Source organism: Passer montanus, unplaced genomic scaffold (genome assembly GCF_014805655.1).
Source record: "Passer montanus isolate IOZ18808 unplaced genomic scaffold, ASM1480565v1 scaffold11, whole genome shotgun sequence".
Classification (NCBI taxonomy): Eukaryota; Metazoa; Chordata; class Aves; order Passeriformes; family Passeridae; genus Passer; species Passer montanus.
Genome location: NW_024357613.1, coordinates 22,494,047 through 22,512,488, shown reverse-complemented (window position 1 = coordinate 22,512,488; position 18,442 = coordinate 22,494,047). Strand labels below are relative to the sequence as shown.

Genomic DNA, 18,442 nt, shown 5'->3' with positions numbered 1-18,442 from the left:
TTAAAACACTTTTCCAAATCAAAGTTTCTGAGTTTTAAAGTAACAGCCTATTTTCAAGCATATTCAAGGAAATGGATACAGGAGTTAGAGCAAAATTACATGTAACAGATGAATAGAAAATACAGCACCTAGTATCAAGATAAAATTTTCCACAGCAGAAAAATATTCCATATTTCCTACTATTTAATCTAAATGGGACATTTGCTTTTATCAAGTTCAATGCAAATCCAGTAGAATTTCAGAAATCTAAAGTGGTAGTGCACTTGGAAGAGCCTCAAGTAGGTCATCACATTTATTCTGTTGCACTTGATGAAGAATAAGTTTTCCTAGAGCACTTCTTTTTAATAAAGTCCAACTGTCATTTTGGTTGCCTCAACAGAAAATTATTTGGGATACAGAATTTTGTTGATCATGAGACAGCAGTCAGAGATTTTCAAACATTTACACTGCTGACCTCACTGCTGACCTCCCAACCTTACAGCCTCCTGCAAGAAGGTGCTCATATTGGGTATTAATTAGCTTGTCATTTTTACTTTGTTATTACCTTAAGACACGTCAGCATTATAACTTTAAAATACAGTTAAGTTGTGAGTTAAATATTTTTGCTTTATACTTATCAGTGCTGTACAGAGAATTTCTCTGTTTGCAATCATGGGTATTCTTTTTGTTTGATCAAGTTAGAACAAGTGGACTGTATTTCGTGAAGGAATGAAAGCCACATGAAATTAATAACAAGGAAACGTATGTTGCATATCAGTGAAATCATGCTATTGATCTGTGAGAACAGAAGGTAGTCACTTGAAGTAAATAGCAAAAGGCCAAGCATTGGGAATTAAAAAAATGCTAAAACTCAGGAAAATTAACACAGCAATTCTGTAAAAGTCACCTGAAGTAAACAGCAAAAGGCCAAGCATTGGGAATTAAAAAAAAGGCTAAAAACCAGGAAAATTAACACAGCAATTCTGTACTAAGTAGGAGATAAACTGGAAGGATCAGGCTCTCATGTCTATGACTACTGCAATAAAACCCAGAAAACCCCTAGACCTTCCAAGTGAGCATTAACAGTATCAGTTAATATATTTCTGTGGAACAGACTTGTGCCATTCTCACCATACTCCTCCCCAATTATGGATAATTAACTTCTTCAATTTTATTTTCCCCAGTACTTTCTAAACATATTTCTGAATTGCACCAGTCTCTACAACTGATTTTAAGTAAAAAATCAGGCAAGTATGCATCCATAAAACCACAGATTGTTAACAAATTAAATGCATGATTTACACTTCGATTTTTATGTAAAAACACTTACTTTTCTTTCACTGAGTTTTGTTTGCACGGATTCCCATTTCTCTTTTAAGTTATTTATGTCCTGCTCAACGTTTGTTTCAGCAGATTCTGGGCATCTTGCAAGCATCTGCTGGCCTTTCTGCATTAGACACTTGTATGTCTCTTCTTTGGCCTCAAAGGCAGCACAAAGTTCCTAAAGAAAGAAAGCACCAGAAATAATGAGGTACAAATTCAATACTCTTTATAAATACCAGTATTATATTCATTCCTCCCCTAATATTTAGCAGGTATGATTAAGACTAATAAAGGAAAAACATGTAATTCATAAAAAGCCAATTGAGAAAATGAGGGACACAGTTCCTCAGGAACTGAAAACTTGTATTGTCTGTCAATGTCTTCTCTGAGATTCAAAGATTGGCAAAGTAAGTACTATGCACTTAATGAATTCTTCGAGTTGCTACAATTTGGTTGGTTTAAAGTCCATTTGTAGCCAAAACACAAAGGTGTCAGGATTACACAGTGCGCTGGAGGTCCAGACCTATCCAATTCCCTTCAAAAGAGGTAGGACAGCTTGGGAGGCCTGGTTTATTGCACATGGTCACTATCTTCCTTCACTTGCCGAGCATGAGCACTGGAGACACTTCAGACATTAAAAGAAAGTTGTAATAATAATGGTAATAACGTGTTTTACCTGTAAACTATTCTAATAATTATGGTTTTTTAAACATTTTAAAAATGTTAAAGATAAGCTGGCAAAAGTCTGGGAGCTCCCATGCATCTGTCTGACTCAAAAAGACATGTTCAGTACTGGTAATAAACAAATCAAAATGTACCAACAAAGCTGCTGCAGACTCATAAATGAGGAACATCTTCACAAGATGAAGAGGAATAAGTGGCTTGCAAATAAGAAGAAAAGTACTTTTTCCTCTGATTCTCAGAACAAGAGCCCAAACCAAACATTTTTTTGGGGTTAAGAAAGTGTACACAGGGCTGTACCTGACCACATCGGAGGGCAAAGCAAGAAGCAGGCTCATTCCTGAGCTTAAGATTTTGACACAACAGAAAATGTCTTTGTTTTCTTACTGAGAACTATGGAAAATCGTGTCCCCATGTCTGCTTCTTCCTACTACTTCAGGAAGAAACTGAAACAATGATTGTTTTAAGAAAAGGAGAGGGATGGTCTGAGCAGCACTGGGATACCTAAAAAGGTGTCTTTTAAGCCCCTTTCCTACTGGAATTCTGTAATGTCTCTTAATATCTTTTGTTTTCCTGGAGCTGCTTTAGCTGGAAATGCAGCCCAATCCCAACTCCATTTGTGAACCAATTATGGTTGAGGTTCATCAATCCATATCTTTTATTCATATCTATGGAAACAGGTGTTATACTAAAGAACATGGTTCATAACATTACTTCCAAAGAGGAACTAATCAAAATGTAGTGTAAAACTTTCTCCTTCAGTTTCAGATCAGTAATTAACACATCTGGCTCTAATCACTTAGAGCCAAGTTTGAATTTGGAATGTAGTAGACAACATGACAAGTGGCCTCAACATTTCAGAAAAAAAAATAAAGAGAGAGAAAATTAACACATATCTGCACATGTGTACTAAGGTTTAACCAAAAGGAAATCAAGTTCTCTGCTTTAAGGGTTGATAGCAAGTCAGTGCCTGCAGATGGCCACCAGGATAACAACATCCTGTTAAAATGTACATGTACAGTCAGGAGGGATTGTACATCTACAGTGCATATTACTGGGGACACTCAGACTTGTTCTGACTATAACATTGAATTTAAGGCCCTTTAACTAAGGGCCCTTTAGCTAAAGGACTTTGTAAGCATAGAAAATCTGCATAGCAAAGAATGTACTAAAAGAAAATCCTGAAGCTTTCCATGGAAAATTTTTGCATCTTCATCTAAGCGCAGGATGAAAAAAAGGAAAGATCACCACTGACTTTCAGGGAATCATGAGTCCACTCTCACAGGGGGAAAAACATCCACCTCCTATTTTTTCCCTTTTTTTGTTTTTCCTTTATGACAAAAAGAAAAGGATTATAGGGATTCAAAACCACAGAAGTATTTGTGTTTGGATCTAGTTTCCCATCTTAACTGATTTTAAAACTGTAAATTAGTTTCCCTATCAATTATACATACCGGCAAATTTTTAAGGACAAAAAGAAGGGGAAAAAAGTGCCTCCTGTTGATAAGCAATGAACTTTAGCATCATTAAAATTAAAAAAAAACCCCAAACCTGATTTTTAATATGACAATTCAGCATTCTAATTGGAAGTATCAGGTTAGGCACATTCCAGTTCAAGTACAGTTCAGCAAGTATCGCTGTTAAATATGAGCCAAGAATTCAGAGGTTCAGATCATCAGGTCTGGGCTTAAATCCTGGCCTAATAGCACATCATGATTTTACACAAATGGAACAGTAAGAACCACCTTCCTTAGAGGGAAGAGATCAAGTTTAAGTGTCTTTTTTTAAACTCTATGGTTCCACGGGAGCAGAGAAATCCACAGAAGGTTTCTTAAAAGAGAAAGAAAGGAAATAATTCAGGCATCCTGGTCAGCTTGCCATTTCTAATCAAAGCACAGCCTCTACAAGCCAGTAGTCCCTCTTACTTCTGTGCTAATGATGACTTTACAGTCAGCTTTGGTTAGATAAGGAATAAAGGATCAAGTCTCTGAAGTCAAGGTTCAGTGAATGTGGACCATTTTTAGGTTGATCTTCAAACTTTAGAAAAATCATAGATTTAGTTATGGGGTCAGAAAGGAAAAGAATAATAGGAATTAGCAAATACTTTTTGTAAAGATGCAAAAGTTGTTTTATTTGTCTCAACACTAATAATGGTTCAGCTTTGGGCACGTCCCAACAGGCTACTAAACTACACCGTAAATAACAGTGTTGTTTTGAAGGCTATTAAATTTCTTCAAGACACTGTACAGACCTAGTGATATATAGAACACACTCTGTATTTACAAAAAACACTCTTAAAAGATAGTTAGCCCTGAAATGCAATTTGCAAAGCATTCTAATACTGACACTTACCATATGTGCATTAAGCTGCTCTCTTGCTGTTTCTGGTAAGCCTCCAACAGGTTTTGATGCCAACAGCTGACGTTCAGTGTCTGTCAGCCATTGCTGCAGATCCTCAACTTCACCATGGAAACCTTGAGCCTAAATTATACCACATCATTTTAGAGATAACTTAAATGTTCTCCATTACAATACCAGCTCAGATGTATAACATATTGGCAACAGGTTTAATTAGATATTTGTAATAATCAAAGGAAATTAAAGAAGAAGAAAGAAATAAAGGAAAAAGGAAACAAACAAACTAGCTCAATTCAATCTAAAGGACAAAAAAACATAGAAATCATCAAAGCAGTCAAAATAACTACTGTGAAAACGTTTTCCCTGAATAATACACATATACAGAAATTACACCCTTTACAAACATGAAGACCCAAAGGTGAAATCTTACATCAGCACTGTAAGGGACAATGTCCAGCTGTGGAAGATACAGCTGGATTCAAACTTTCTCCAGATTCAGGAGCATCTGCATAATGGTTTTGATTTAGGCCAACTTCTAATACATGTATCTGTGTATTTCATGTAAAAGACCCTTTTTCTGAATTATGACTATATTTGATCATTTCCTGTTCACCTGGATCAAAGCACTATCCAGCTGCTGTTTCCTTTGCTCTGTTTTTTCCAACAAGTTTTGCCAGCGCTGATTCAGGAGTTCCAGCTTGCTCCGCAAATTACTTGCTTCTTCAACAGCACTTGATTCAATGAGGTCATTTCCTGCTTTTTTAACAGCTTCCACCGTAGACTGATGAGCAAAAACATCATTTTGTAGCACCTACAATTGCAACACAGCATGGTCATATCAGTAAGTTACTGAATGAAGGCACTCACAGTGATTGAGCCAGTAGTAGTCTACGGACAAGACAGTAGTTAAACATCAGCACAGGTTTCAGAAATTAAAGCTCTTAGACCTCTTCAAATGCTCTAACAATTCTGACAGTAACCATTCTGACAAAATACTGAAGTTTCATTTTGCATCTTGGAAAAAAATAATATATTTCTTCTGAAAGCACATATTTCTGAAATTATCAAAGGTTTATAGTAGTGCTAGGGAATAATTATTTCTTCACTTTTAAAAATTTATTATATACTTTCCTCTAACAGGATTTTTCTTTGAACACTATGTGCTTGCTGTGCTACACAACAACCCAGCTGCCACAATGTCTTCTTGTGCATTTCACAGCTACAACTCCTTTCACATTATGTCAGGCTACCAGGACATTTGACCTGTGCTAAAAGCTGGGGGATGGTTGTGCTACTAACACCAAAAGACCTCCTCCATCTGCTGGAAAACCTCTTATCATGAACCACAGTAAAAACCATAAAAGGCAAAAGGTACATGTGGAGAAAAAATGCGGTTTTCAGAAGGATGGAGGGCAGGGCAAAAATACCTTTGATATAGAACAGAAAAAGAAATACACAAAATGGTTGGGTAGAGAATGGTAAACCCTATCTAAGAAATTAAAGTTTATGATTACTATCTTCCATGGGGTCTAACTGAAACTCATCTCCATCAAAGTACTAGCATATAGAAAAAATACAGAGCTAAATAAAAAGAAACTTAAAAATAAACTACATGGAACACAATATGAAATAGCAAGTCACAAGTAGACCTTGAATACAAAATACACATCACATTTACTTTCATTCTTCTAAGCTAAGAACAACATTATTTTATTTTCCTAACAGGGTGAAAAAAAGGTATTCAAAGGAGTAGATGCATCTTATCCCTTCCTTCCTGCTGAGACTCACTAAGAACAAGGTCTATTCTTTCCGAAGTTATTCAAGAGGTGGATGTTTTTACAGGCTACCACAGGATGCACTACTGTGTGAACTTTGTAACCTATAAACTCTGTATTATGAAAAGGAAGTAGATTCATTCATGTGTTTGCTGAACTCCTTCAGCACAGATACAAATGATGTCTTGATGCCTCTTCACCAGTAAAACACTTCCGTTCGATAAGAATATAAAAGGCTCGTGGAGCAGAACCTGTTTTTGTAATTTTATTTACTTTGTTTTAAAAGGGTCTGTTTATAACAATAGTCACATTGGGTATGTATTCTGTTCAAGTTCCAACTGACCACCCAAAAGCTTTCAGAAGCTGCATAGCTGCATTAACACAGACAAAGAAAATACTTTAATTATCTATGTACTGTCAATTTCAATCATTTCTCTCAAAATCCAAAATAGACTCTGAGTGCTTTTTACATCATATGCAGGCCGAAAATTAAATGGCAGATTTAAAGGGAGAGGAATTATAAGGTTAGATTGAAATCTTCAAGCCTAGAAAGAACACAGAGCTACACACCGAGGCAGAGAAAATCTCTTACTCCTAGGAGATGTTCTAAAAAATAAAGGCGTAGCAGAATCATTCTTCCATGGGCTTTAAAATAACAATGATCAGTAAAAATACTAAAACAAACAAACAAAAAACTCTTAACCCTATGTTGCAAGTAACACAGAAAAAAATGGGAGTTTGCACAGATTTTTGGAGAAGCATTTTCCATCTTAGCTGAACCCAACTGACACACAATTTTGCAGAATTCAGAACAAATCACTTTTCTGAGAGGGAAGAAAGAAACAAAGATATGCAAGAGTCATGCAGTTTGTGAGACCTGGCTTAAACAGAACTAATCAAGGAGTTAATTGCTTCAGGGAGGTTCAGGTTTTGAATTCCCTAGGTCAAAGAAAGGTGATTAGAGGTGGAGTCTAGGGTAAGCTGTTTATTTCTGGCTAAAACCTATGCCACTTGCACAGCATATGCAAGAAAGGAAGGAATGTGGAGGAGTAAGAGGAAATATATTACTTATTCTAAACCTTCATTTCAGCTATAATCTGCATCTTGAAAGTATATGTAGAGAATTATTTATCAAATGTGAAGTTTTACTAGAAGACTCATCCCTAAGATAAATATCAAAAGAACATTTCGGTTAATATTGTTTATAATTACATACATGATGTTTGGCAAGTTCAATTTCAATAGCCTTGGGGTCTCCACCCACAGGTTTCTGTTCATTCAGCAAGTCTTCTGTATGTGTCAGCCATGCCAGCAACTCATCCAGGGCATGCTGGAACTGCCCCAAGGCCAACAAGGCACCTTCCAGCTTGTGCTACAGTAAAAAATAAAGTTAACAAGAAATCATTTCACAATGCAATTGAATTGTCTTACATTACCATTAGTCACCATAATCCAGAGCAGAGTCCACACATAAAAGAGAATAAAAACCAGGGAGGAACAGTTACCCAGTACAGGCAATGCTTTATAACTACAGCTGAGTTAGCAATTCCCTTGTAAAGCCTTGCATTCCAGGCTCAAATTCCTGGCCTCAGAAGAAGCCATACCAGACCAGAGTTAAGAATGAAGGCTCTTTCAGATGTATTTGTAGCTTTTTATCACTTAAAATATACTTTCAATATAAATGCAATTTGGTGCATGATCTCTTTAAAATCTTTTCTTTGTCATGAAATTATTCAGTTTAGAAAAAATAATACACTTCAAAGGACTCTAACATCTCTCAGCTTGATAATTTAAGGAAATAACACCAAAATAGTTTAATATTAAGCTAATGGGGCTTTATTCCATTGTTCAGTTCAGCAGGTACTGTTACTTTTGCATATATAAACATGTTTGCAACTGCTACTTAAGACATCATCGAATAACCAAAATTAAATAATAATCATTCAACATAGCATTACTGACATAAAATTTGAAAAGATTTTAAAAGGTTTTAGAAACTCAGCTAAATTGTACAATTCAAATCCTGTTATATTTAGGATTTTTAGCTTCCAAACAAAATGAATGTGTAAATTAATATAAGCATTATGCATAACAAAGAGTTTTTCACAAAAAACAAAGTAATTAATAAAGTCCCCACCTCCAAGCTTATTTACCTGTCTACTTATAATTTTGTCTTCTAGGCTGTCCCACAATAGTCTGAGCTCTGAGAGAGGCTCTTGAACAGTGTGCTTGTCACTCTCTTGTGTTGCCTTCTTTAGCAATAGTTCTGCTTGATGGTTCAGTCTTTCCATTTCTATCTGCTGCTGATAAGCTTCTGTCTTAAATTGCTATGGTAAATAGAGAAACAATAGAAATAAGTGAAATACAATTAATGATTACAGAATCGTAGAATGATTCTATGTTCTAGCTCTTGTGGTTGTGATGGTGATAATGCTATAAACTTCAAATGGAATTACTCTTGAAAGGAAGTGAAAGCAAATTTTCTTTAGTAGAACACTCTCTTTAACACACAATTGGTGCATCAGTCTGAAGGCATCTTGTGTACATATGTTCTGAACTATGTAAGGTCAGGATTCATTTGAACTTACATCATAAAATACATAAAACAACCTGCCCACAGCCAACAAAATCTGCAAGTGAGCAACAAAACCAAGAACCTTCTCTGATCTTCACATATCTCTGCTTTTTAAACATGGCACAACAGCATCCCAACATCAGGAGCATATTTGATCACAAGTACAGATCCCTGCAGACAAGTTTCCAAGTTAGACTGGAATTTTGATTTTCACCTTACTCACATATTGGGAATGCCATGATCTGTGTGAGCATTTACATAAAGGCTCTAATGGCAGAAACAAAGCCTTGGAGGCATTCTCTCAGGGCCTCAAAGAAACTGCTCATATTAGAAAACCAGAAAATAAAGTTCACAGAAGAAGAATCCTGCATATAATAACTTCATAGCTTTTGAAAGAGAATGCATGATACTACAACTGGTTTTGGGCTATCAGAAAAAATAAAATGTAGCCTAGACAAAATTTGGAACAGATTTTTAACTTAAGTGCATTTTAAAATGAAAAGTTTGATATTAAACATTTTAAAATTTTCATGCAAATTTTTCTTTACTAAAAATTGAAAATGAAAATTGCATTTGACTCTCAAAAAATACTACACAACAGAGAAAAATATAGACAAATGGAAATATAAATTGAATAAATTGCTAGTTCATACCTTAAGTTCTTCTGTTTGCTGCTTCACTGTCTCCAGATCTGTTCCAACTGGAGACATAGATGCTAACTTGCTGCCAGCAATGTCTACCCAGTCAAATAATGCCTGAAAATCACAGTATGATATTTAAGTGTGAGCAGAGAAATGCTGTTATTTTTGAAAGTTGTATTAAGTAAAATATCAGAACTTTTCTTTTTTCCAGAGAAGGTATTGCTGTTCTCTTTCAAAGAAAAAAACTTTTCCAGCAAAACCTAGGTTTCTTTGTAATACAATAGAACAAATATCCATGTAACAGAGGAGTGTACATTCTGCAAGACTGGACTTCTATTAGCAGCAAGTTTCTGCCAGAATTATTCATGCTCAGTACCAATCTACTTCTTGTATTTACCCTTCAGGGGATTCATAAAAAATTCAGATTTTACACAAGACAAACTCTGTTCTACAGTTGTTTGGAGTGAAAATGGAAGGTGGTGGATAACACACCTTAAATGAGGATTATAAACTTCTGAAGAAAGCTATTTGTGTAAGGAACACAGAACTACCTATTCAGTACATACTAAGCAGTGAAGGACCATAACTGAGCTAGAATGAATCTCTAAAGCATAATGTAGAGTGACTTTAAAAAAAAATAAATAAATTATGTCTTCCCAGTTCTGATGCTTTGTGGGTATTCATTTTGCTCCCGATACAATGCAGAACCTCAAGAATACTCTACATGGATTAAGAACACCTGCATCAATCTGAGTAATGGCACAAGAGAAAAAACAGGTCCAGCTAGGCCCTTTTCCACCTGCCTGCTGTCTTTGTAGATACCATTAAGGAGAAATGCTTGGGACAACTTTTTGGAGCTGCTCAATGCTACATGGCTCCCTGAGAAAAGGGAAACTATGCCCAATGTGCACAAGAGGGTGAGGCAGCTGCAGTTAACAATCTGTCCATAATACTTTCCATATTGTCTATTGCAATGAGTGTAAGACAGCACTTAAATACAGTTCTTTCACAAAGTACCAAGGTTGTAGGATGTGCCATGTACAGCTACAGGAAATAGAAAGCACTTAAACCAAATGGTGATGATTCTAACTGTCTAATCAATCTCTGCACAGTAGGAACACAGGAGAACCCAGACAAAAATCCATAGTGATGGTGCAATACAAAACAGGCAAGTTGCATTATTATTAAGGAGTGGTCTGATGCTTGATCTGCACCAAATCCAGAAGTAATTGCCCTCAGTGTCATATGAAATTACAGTTTTAAAGATTTAATGAGCCATGGAAGACAGTAATTCCTCCAAGAAAAACAAACAAACAAAACCAACCAACCAAACAAACAAACCCAACAGCACACCCAACGCAAAAACAACTAAAAAAACCCAACAACATGTACAGAGAAAAGATCATAGTTTCAAAGAATAGGTTGTGTTGGAAGAGACCTTTAAAGGTCATCTAATGTACAACCCCTCTTCTTCTCTAAACTTCATCAGTTCTGGGAAGCACAGTGTACAAGATATTGTTAAACTGCTGGAACATTTGCCTACAGATTTAAAAAGGGAATCATCTTCTGAAGTATTGTGATAGGATAAATTATACTAAGAATATCAGTTTAGCAACATTATGTTAATAATATTTTTGCTTAAAATACTCAAACATTTTATTTATAAATACGGTGTAAAAGTGCTTTAATTGTCTTTGACTCAAAGAAAATAGCAGCAATTGGGCATACAGACCTGTACTCTATTCCCTTCAGACCACAAAGATGTGTCACAACTTTTAACCTGCCTTGACTATCACAAGAAAATGTGAGCAGAACTAATGTGAATGTGTGGTGCCAAAAAAACTCTGCTCTTATCAACAAACAAGGGGACATTAATTTTGAATCTAAACACAGTGCAATATATGGACATGAAGAAAACAACCCAACATACACATTCCTTAATGCAAACAAATCCAAACAAACCAACCCCGACCAATCCTGAGAAAAAACCCTGCCTACTTAAGAAAATAGTCACTACAACCAGAGTGCAGTACTTGTCACCTACCTACTCCCATGACACTTTTTACTACAACCACATTAAAGCCCATTGACCCAAGGCTGGGTTAATTATATCACATCATCTTACCTGTAGCCCATCTTGGTATTGAACAGCTGCCTGCATAGCTTCCCCAAGTTTATCCACACGCTCTTTCCATGTTTTGTTTAATGCATCCCAGGCAGAATTCAGCTGCAAGTAAGCAGAATTTACTCCAATAGACAAAAGAATTTTACTGCTATATAATGTGCATTTACTAACACTTCACTGATCAATAATACAAATAAACTAAGCATGACTAGTTCACATTTATTCCATATTAACACTCTTGTCCTCCCTATCACTGCCTAACTAATTTCTTTCAGAATTCAGTAGAGGTTCTGAATTACAAAAGCTGTAAACTTCATACTGATTGAATATTTTTTATTACCAGAGATAATACACTTAGCAGAGGAAATACTACTAAATCATTTGGAGTTGCATCACCATAATAAAAATACCTTAAAAGAATCATACATTGCTGAACACTGGAGAAATAAAAAGTACTTCACTGATATTGAAACAGGACAGTCTCAGTTAAGATGTCTCTCTTGGCATGAAGAATACATATCCAAAATTTATTCCAGCATTACTTTTTACAAGAAATAGTCATCTACAATATTAATCAGTGACTATTTTTAAGAAAGCCTGTCTTTTACAAAAGTTCTAAACCATAAATCAATGAAATAAAACAATGTGTATATTCTAATCTAATCTGAGATTTATTCACTCAAAAGGCAAATCTTACTTTAGAAAGGCTTCAGTGGTGTCTCACTTTTGCCAGAAAATTTTTATTTTTAAAATTTGTTGGGGTTGTAGGGAATATACAAATGTCAGCTGAGCAAGCTATCACATAGCAGACCTAAGCATCTGCATTTCCCGTACCTCATCTATACTCTTGTTGACAATAGGTTTGTCAGGCTCTCCACAAGCAGCTCTCAGCTCAGAGCCAAGGCTCACAACTGCTTCTAGTTCTTCTTGTAATCCATCAATTTCTTCTTTAGCAGCCTACAAAGAGAAAAAAATCCAATGCTACTAATCCTAAATTTAATAACCTATGTACAACTTGCTTTTAAGACAGACCACAGTGGGATTCCACCTTTGCTTTCCTTCCAGTCACTTGGACTTGAAAAATAAGCATCCCTTTGTAGTGACAGATGAAATCAGCTGACATCAGTCTAAATTGTAACAATGGTTTATGATACCATTTTGCATGAGATAGAAAAAGTAAACAGGAAGTTTTAAATTAGATTTCTTTAATCAGAGTGTCTTCTTTGTCAGAGGTTATCATTCAACCTTCAAACATTTAACTATCAGTATAAATAATTACAGGCTTAGAGCATAATACATAGAGCATAATACATTTGTCCACCTTTCATTTAGATGTTACGTAGTACTGGAGGAATGTCAAGTATGTACAACTTTTAAAAGTCTCAGTGAGATGGTTATTATGTACATATTTACAAACAAATAAGGAAACGTAATGACAAGCACATGTTGCATGCTCATTGCAATTAAGCACTGATACGTGTTATTAACTGTAGCCTCTTGAGACACCATTACTGAAAATTTCTACACAATTATCCCTCTTAGTCTTTACAAAATAATATCTTCTCCTCTGCATACCATAAATAAAGTACTTCAAAAAAATACTTTCTACTGACCTCTGCAGCTTCTTGCTGTTGCTTGACTACAGATGGGTCAACTCCAGGTCCCTCTAGTTCTCGAATGAAGTCCTGAGTATCTTTAATAGTAGCTACAAGAGCCATATGATCACACCAAAACTTTTCAGCTAGTTCCATTACATCCAACAGTTTGGCCTCTCTTTCCTCAGTCAAGGTCTGGATGTCCTCCCAAATTAGGACCATTTGGTCTAGTTTATCTTGAACAGCTAAACAAAAAAGGAACTAGATTACTACCTTGGCAAACAATTCTTGGTCATAAATCTCTCTACAGTTCTACAGCAGAAACATATGTGTACATTTTAAAATTTAGACTCTAAAATATTTCTTTGCAGGACTCCTTATAATGTTAAGTGGAAACAAACACAATTACCTTTAAAAATAAAATAAAGGTCATATCCACAATGAATTATTTTAAACAAATGCTTTGTTTTTATAAATCTTAAGCAGTTTCTCCAGAAGGACATTCCCCAGATTAGAGGTCATCAGAAATGAAGAATTTTATATGCTGCAGCTTACTGCATTTCCACTACATGAAAGTTTTCTCAGTCTATTACCTTTAGCAGACATATCCTTATCAGCGCCTTCTGAGCGAGCAATCATTTCCTCCCCTCTCTGTTTAAGTGTCTCATACACTGGCTGAAGTTTTTCCAGATCCACTGACACATTCTTATTTTCACTGATCTGCTCTTTTATCTTCTCAACCTCTGCTGAGATCGAAGGTGGCTGCCTCAGACGTTCCACTATGCGCTTCAGACTCTCAAGAGTTGGATCTATCTTGTCATGAAACTAGGAGGGTGGTAGAGGACAGAAGGAAATGGTAGACAAATTAGAATATTTTAAAAAAACCAACTGACATACTAAAAAAATGGGATCTGAAATTACCTTGGAAAAAAGTACTTTACAGCTCTATCCAACATATGTATGTGCAAATTGCAATACCTCCCTCTGAATTACAAAAATAACCCTGCAAAATAATAGGTTCTCTCAAATTCAAGAACTTTTCTATTAAGTTTGGGTTCACTCCTGAGACACTCCCTCTGAGAGTACTATCCACATGGCAGAATCCACTTACATTTTGTCTTTTGAAACTCATGTAGTTTGTAGCTTTAGAGAGCCACAGCTTTCTGACTTCATCATTTTAGAAAGATTTGTACTTTACTACATTTTCCTGTTAGGACCAACATACTGATACACTACCTCTGATTAAGGCTTTATATGTAAGGTCATGCAGAAAGACATCTGTTAGTGGCAGGAGGTGCTCACTAGCACAGTAAAGGTAAGTTACTTTCTGCAACTAAAAGCACACAACAGTGTATATACTATATCCTTCCATGTTTGACTGAGCCCAGGTAGGTGCTCAGAAACTCAATTACAGCTGTCTTAACGTGGTTCAGCCTTTGGGATAGGTCCAAAGTTAGGCTTTATTATATGCTTTTGGATCCATAGAGATTCCTAAATATCTCACACCACCACGCCCCTTTCCAATTAAAGAAATCGATAAATTGTGGGTGCATTTAATGACTCTCCAGGATCTACAAAAGCATTCCTTACAACACTTGGAAAAGAACTCAGCAAAACAGGATTACCTTATGTGAACAAATAGCTACATCCCTTCCATTCAAAGGAATATACACAGGCAATATAAACATAATTACTTTTCCCACCATACAACCCACTTCAAATCTGACTCTGTGACTAACAGTATAGGCCTCAGTGTTTTTGTTAGAAGTGTGAATATCATTTTGTTAGAAGTGTGAATATCAGCCAACAAAATGAGTTATTATAGTAGCCTTCCCACATTCAAGACTTCCAAGAAACTGATTATGGCAACAAAACCTAACAAAAGTGATAAAACTTGAAATTAATTTGGTAATATCTGCGTCTAATTTTAGGACATACTACATTTTTAAGTTGTCAGTGCATTCAACGAGTCTTCTCGTACCAACTTCAACAAACAGTTTTAGAACTTAAAAGGAAAAAAATGCAAGTCATTACAACCTCTCATTCTAGCTTCATACATTATGTCCTCCCTTTGACACACAGTGCAATTTAATATAATTTCAAACCTGAAGAGTTAATAATTACTCTTCAAGGACTGTCTAGACAAACATTGACATAAACATCATAATACAGAGATCTGATAATATATATTCACATATCTTCATAAAAAAGATTTTATATAATTACATTCTGTGGGCATTAGAATGTTTTGCTTTGCCATCTGTGTATACATTTAGGTATAAAAAATGAACCTTTAAGTATTGCATAAATAATTCAGTAATTTCTCAACATCTGATTATGTTCTAGGTGTTAGCAAAGAATGCATTTCTAATTCTTGCTTTCTGTACTTAGCCAGTACATGTTGATGTCTATCACATACAAAACAGGGACTCTAACACTAAGTAAATATCTTGATTTTCAAATTGACAGTCCCACATATGGGGAGGACTAAACATTTATGACAAAGAAGAAGAGAGAATTTAAATAACCAGAGGTGTGAATAAGGAAGGTGTTTAGAAAGGCTAAAAGTTTAGACTGACAGTTTAGTAAAAAAAAAAAGAAGTCTACAACCACTTCAAAAGCAGGATGATACTTGATGTCATTTAGTTTTGCCTCACATTCTTAAACTCAGCTGCAGGGGCGAGGAATATGACATTCATTATAATGACCTGTCAAAATTACTTAGAATGTAGAATTGTTAAGGTCTTCAAGGTGTATTTCTTTATTTAGTATTTAAGAACTAAGCAGAACATAGCTCTTATTTCCAGTGAACAGAGGAAAAAAGAGGAATTTCCTATGAAAACAGCAGGACAGAACAAAGTACTTTTATTCAGGTTTTTGTATGGGTTTATGTACAAAGTTTCACTGAGTTCTTTTCTGAATCTGGGGTAGAGGAAAAAATTTCTGTGTGAATTAAATGACAATTAACCCATACTTAACAGTTGCTAGAAAACAACATTTGACAATACTCTACTGAAGTTCATTTCATAGCCTGATGAAGGTAGAATATGCAGGTTCTGTGGACTTGACCTGAGTTTTATGCTGATGACATTTTGTGAAGTCTAAATTTCCTGGTAATACTTTCCTGTAACAGTTTCAGCACATTATGTTATATTTTTTGGAGTCTGCAGCAAAGAGCCAATGCCACTACCACTGTTAAACTACCCACTAGTTCCATTGCCAACTGTTACCTACAGCTGCTAATACCTAGAAATAACTATATCCAAGTTAACTGATCAAAAGTGACATTTGTTTACAAATGAAGCATCAGCTAGCAACAGACCAGTAAGAGAAAACAAAAGTGAAAAATCAAATCCCACATTTTTAGACCACTAGTTTTACTTAAAAATTAAGCAGCTTTAACATTTTTCAATGGCTGCAAAGTCATAATACTGACCAATATATAAAATTATAACCCCTCGAGACACAGAAAAATCAATACCATTAGCAGTGATATGAACATTCACAGACCATTAGGTTGAAAAATCCAGATGAAACAGTAGCTTAGTCTTGACATAACCATGTAAGATGACAATGTGTATTTTTCCATTGAATGAACCCAATTATACTTTAAACCTTAATTGATACCTGGGTACACTGAGAAATGGCTTCATCCAGTGCCAGTGCTCGCTTTTTGACATCTTCTTTAATTTTACTGTAAAGGGTGTCAGCTGCCACATATTTCTCTTGGATAGAGAAACCTTCTCCTGGGCTCAGCTCCAGCAACTGAGGCCCAGTTTTGTTCATCTTATCTATATGAGGCTTGTGCTCAGCAATCAGCTCACGCAGTTGCTATAACAAATGAAACAACTTATCAGTTTCTTACGCTTGCACCACCACATTACAACTGTCCACACTTCCAACACATCCAGCTGGCAAGAAATTCCAAACAAATACCTTCCGTCTTCATGTAAAGCAGAAATAAAGTTAATGACTGCTTTGCCAGTGATCATTCCTATTCCAACACAGAACTATGCAGGCATAAAACATCAGAACTAGAGACACACTGGAAACACTGGCAGGACATATGATCACAGGCAAAATATAAGATGCTAATTATGCATATGATGCTAACAACAGACATTGCCCATCATATTTAGTACCCATAATGACAGAAAGGGCAACGATATTCCAGACATGGGCGTAACACCACCACATATATACTTTTCATGTTGATATTGCTCACATGCTGCAAAGCCTTTCATTGAAGAGCATCACAGAAAGAGGTACCAGCATTGCAAGAAAATTAATTCAAATTATCCTTGATTTAAGAACAGGAAACCAGCACAAGGGAGGGTCAAAGAAATCAGTGAAAAGGGCAAAAGGACAAGCAAGGATGATCAGTAGAGACCTATCAACCTTATTCATCCATCTCCCCTTCTGGCCACAAGACCCCTCTGTCTTTATAACAACACTATTATTTAACTTACACAATGTTTAACAAATAATTAGTAAGTGCATTATATTTGATCTCAGTTATCTCTTCCTTCTCATCATCCACCCCAGAAGCAAAAACTGTGCTGAAGACTGTGCAGGGGCTTGTGGAAGTGAAATGTCACAAGGTGTCTTCCAAGTTGTCTAAGGATTTCAAATTTTTCTTGTTTGCACCCATAGAACTGACAAAAGGGAAAGGGTTTGTTGTGTAGTCCCATCCTTCCCTCATTTTATTTACTTTCTCATGTCAACCCTCTCTTTTCAGAAAAGTCCCAGTTTTGTGAGGCACTGCCCCTCTCAGTGCTGTGAACTCCATGTGTTTCTATCCAATAGCTCCAGTGCAGGAACATGAGAGGTACATGCACTGCTCCTCCCAGCTGAGAATTTGTTTAAATTAATGAAGACCCAGAAAAAGCCTATATCAGTCTCAGGGTAAATAAGTTCTCCTCTCATTACTACAGTCCTTCCCTTAAAAAGGAAAAGATGCTGGCTTTCTTCCTTGCTCCTCCCCATAAGAGAAGATGTTGAGGAGACTGGGAAGACATGGACACAACTCTTCAGTCCCCCAATGACAAAAGAGAAATGAAAATAACCCCCCTGACTTTACTTTGAAAGTAACTTCATTTGTACACCTTGCCATAAGAAAAATAATTTTGATTAGTTTAGAGGAGGAAAATGAGATTACAAGAACAGTTCGAAAATTTTTAGAAAATAATTTTGTGTGGTTTACTTTTGAGCACAAAGAGATGACTTGACAGAAGGCCACAAGAGTGCCCATTTCTGGGTCTAAACCTTATGCTAATACTCTGCCAACAGCTCATATCAAACCAAACTAACTGCATGTTACTCGCACAGAATCAACTCTATGAATTCCCCAACTTGGAACCAAGATAGTCATCAGTAAATACATCAGAACA

General features: G+C 35.9%; 1 protein-coding gene across 9 annotated transcripts in view; it reads right to left on the bottom strand.

The window, feature by feature from the left end:
* DST (dystonin) overlaps window positions 1–18,442 on the bottom strand; it is a 291,855-nt gene that overhangs the window by 32,666 nt on the left and 240,747 nt on the right. For all 9 annotated transcript variants that reach the window (XM_039726401.1, XM_039726416.1, XM_039726446.1 and 6 more), the window contains 11 exons: window positions 16,680–16,883; window positions 13,646–13,877; window positions 13,071–13,297; window positions 12,292–12,414; window positions 11,458–11,559; window positions 9,345–9,446; window positions 8,270–8,443; window positions 7,333–7,488; window positions 4,955–5,152; window positions 4,336–4,464; window positions 1,310–1,480 (listed from right to left, as the gene is read on the bottom strand). In XM_039726401.1, coding sequence (XP_039582335.1) covers window positions 1,310–1,480; window positions 4,336–4,464; window positions 4,955–5,152; window positions 7,333–7,488; window positions 8,270–8,443; window positions 9,345–9,446; window positions 11,458–11,559; window positions 12,292–12,414; window positions 13,071–13,297; window positions 13,646–13,877; window positions 16,680–16,883 — 1,818 coding nt within the window. The remainder of the gene's footprint in view (window positions 1–1,309; window positions 1,481–4,335; window positions 4,465–4,954; window positions 5,153–7,332; window positions 7,489–8,269; window positions 8,444–9,344; window positions 9,447–11,457; window positions 11,560–12,291; window positions 12,415–13,070; window positions 13,298–13,645; window positions 13,878–16,679; window positions 16,884–18,442) is intronic.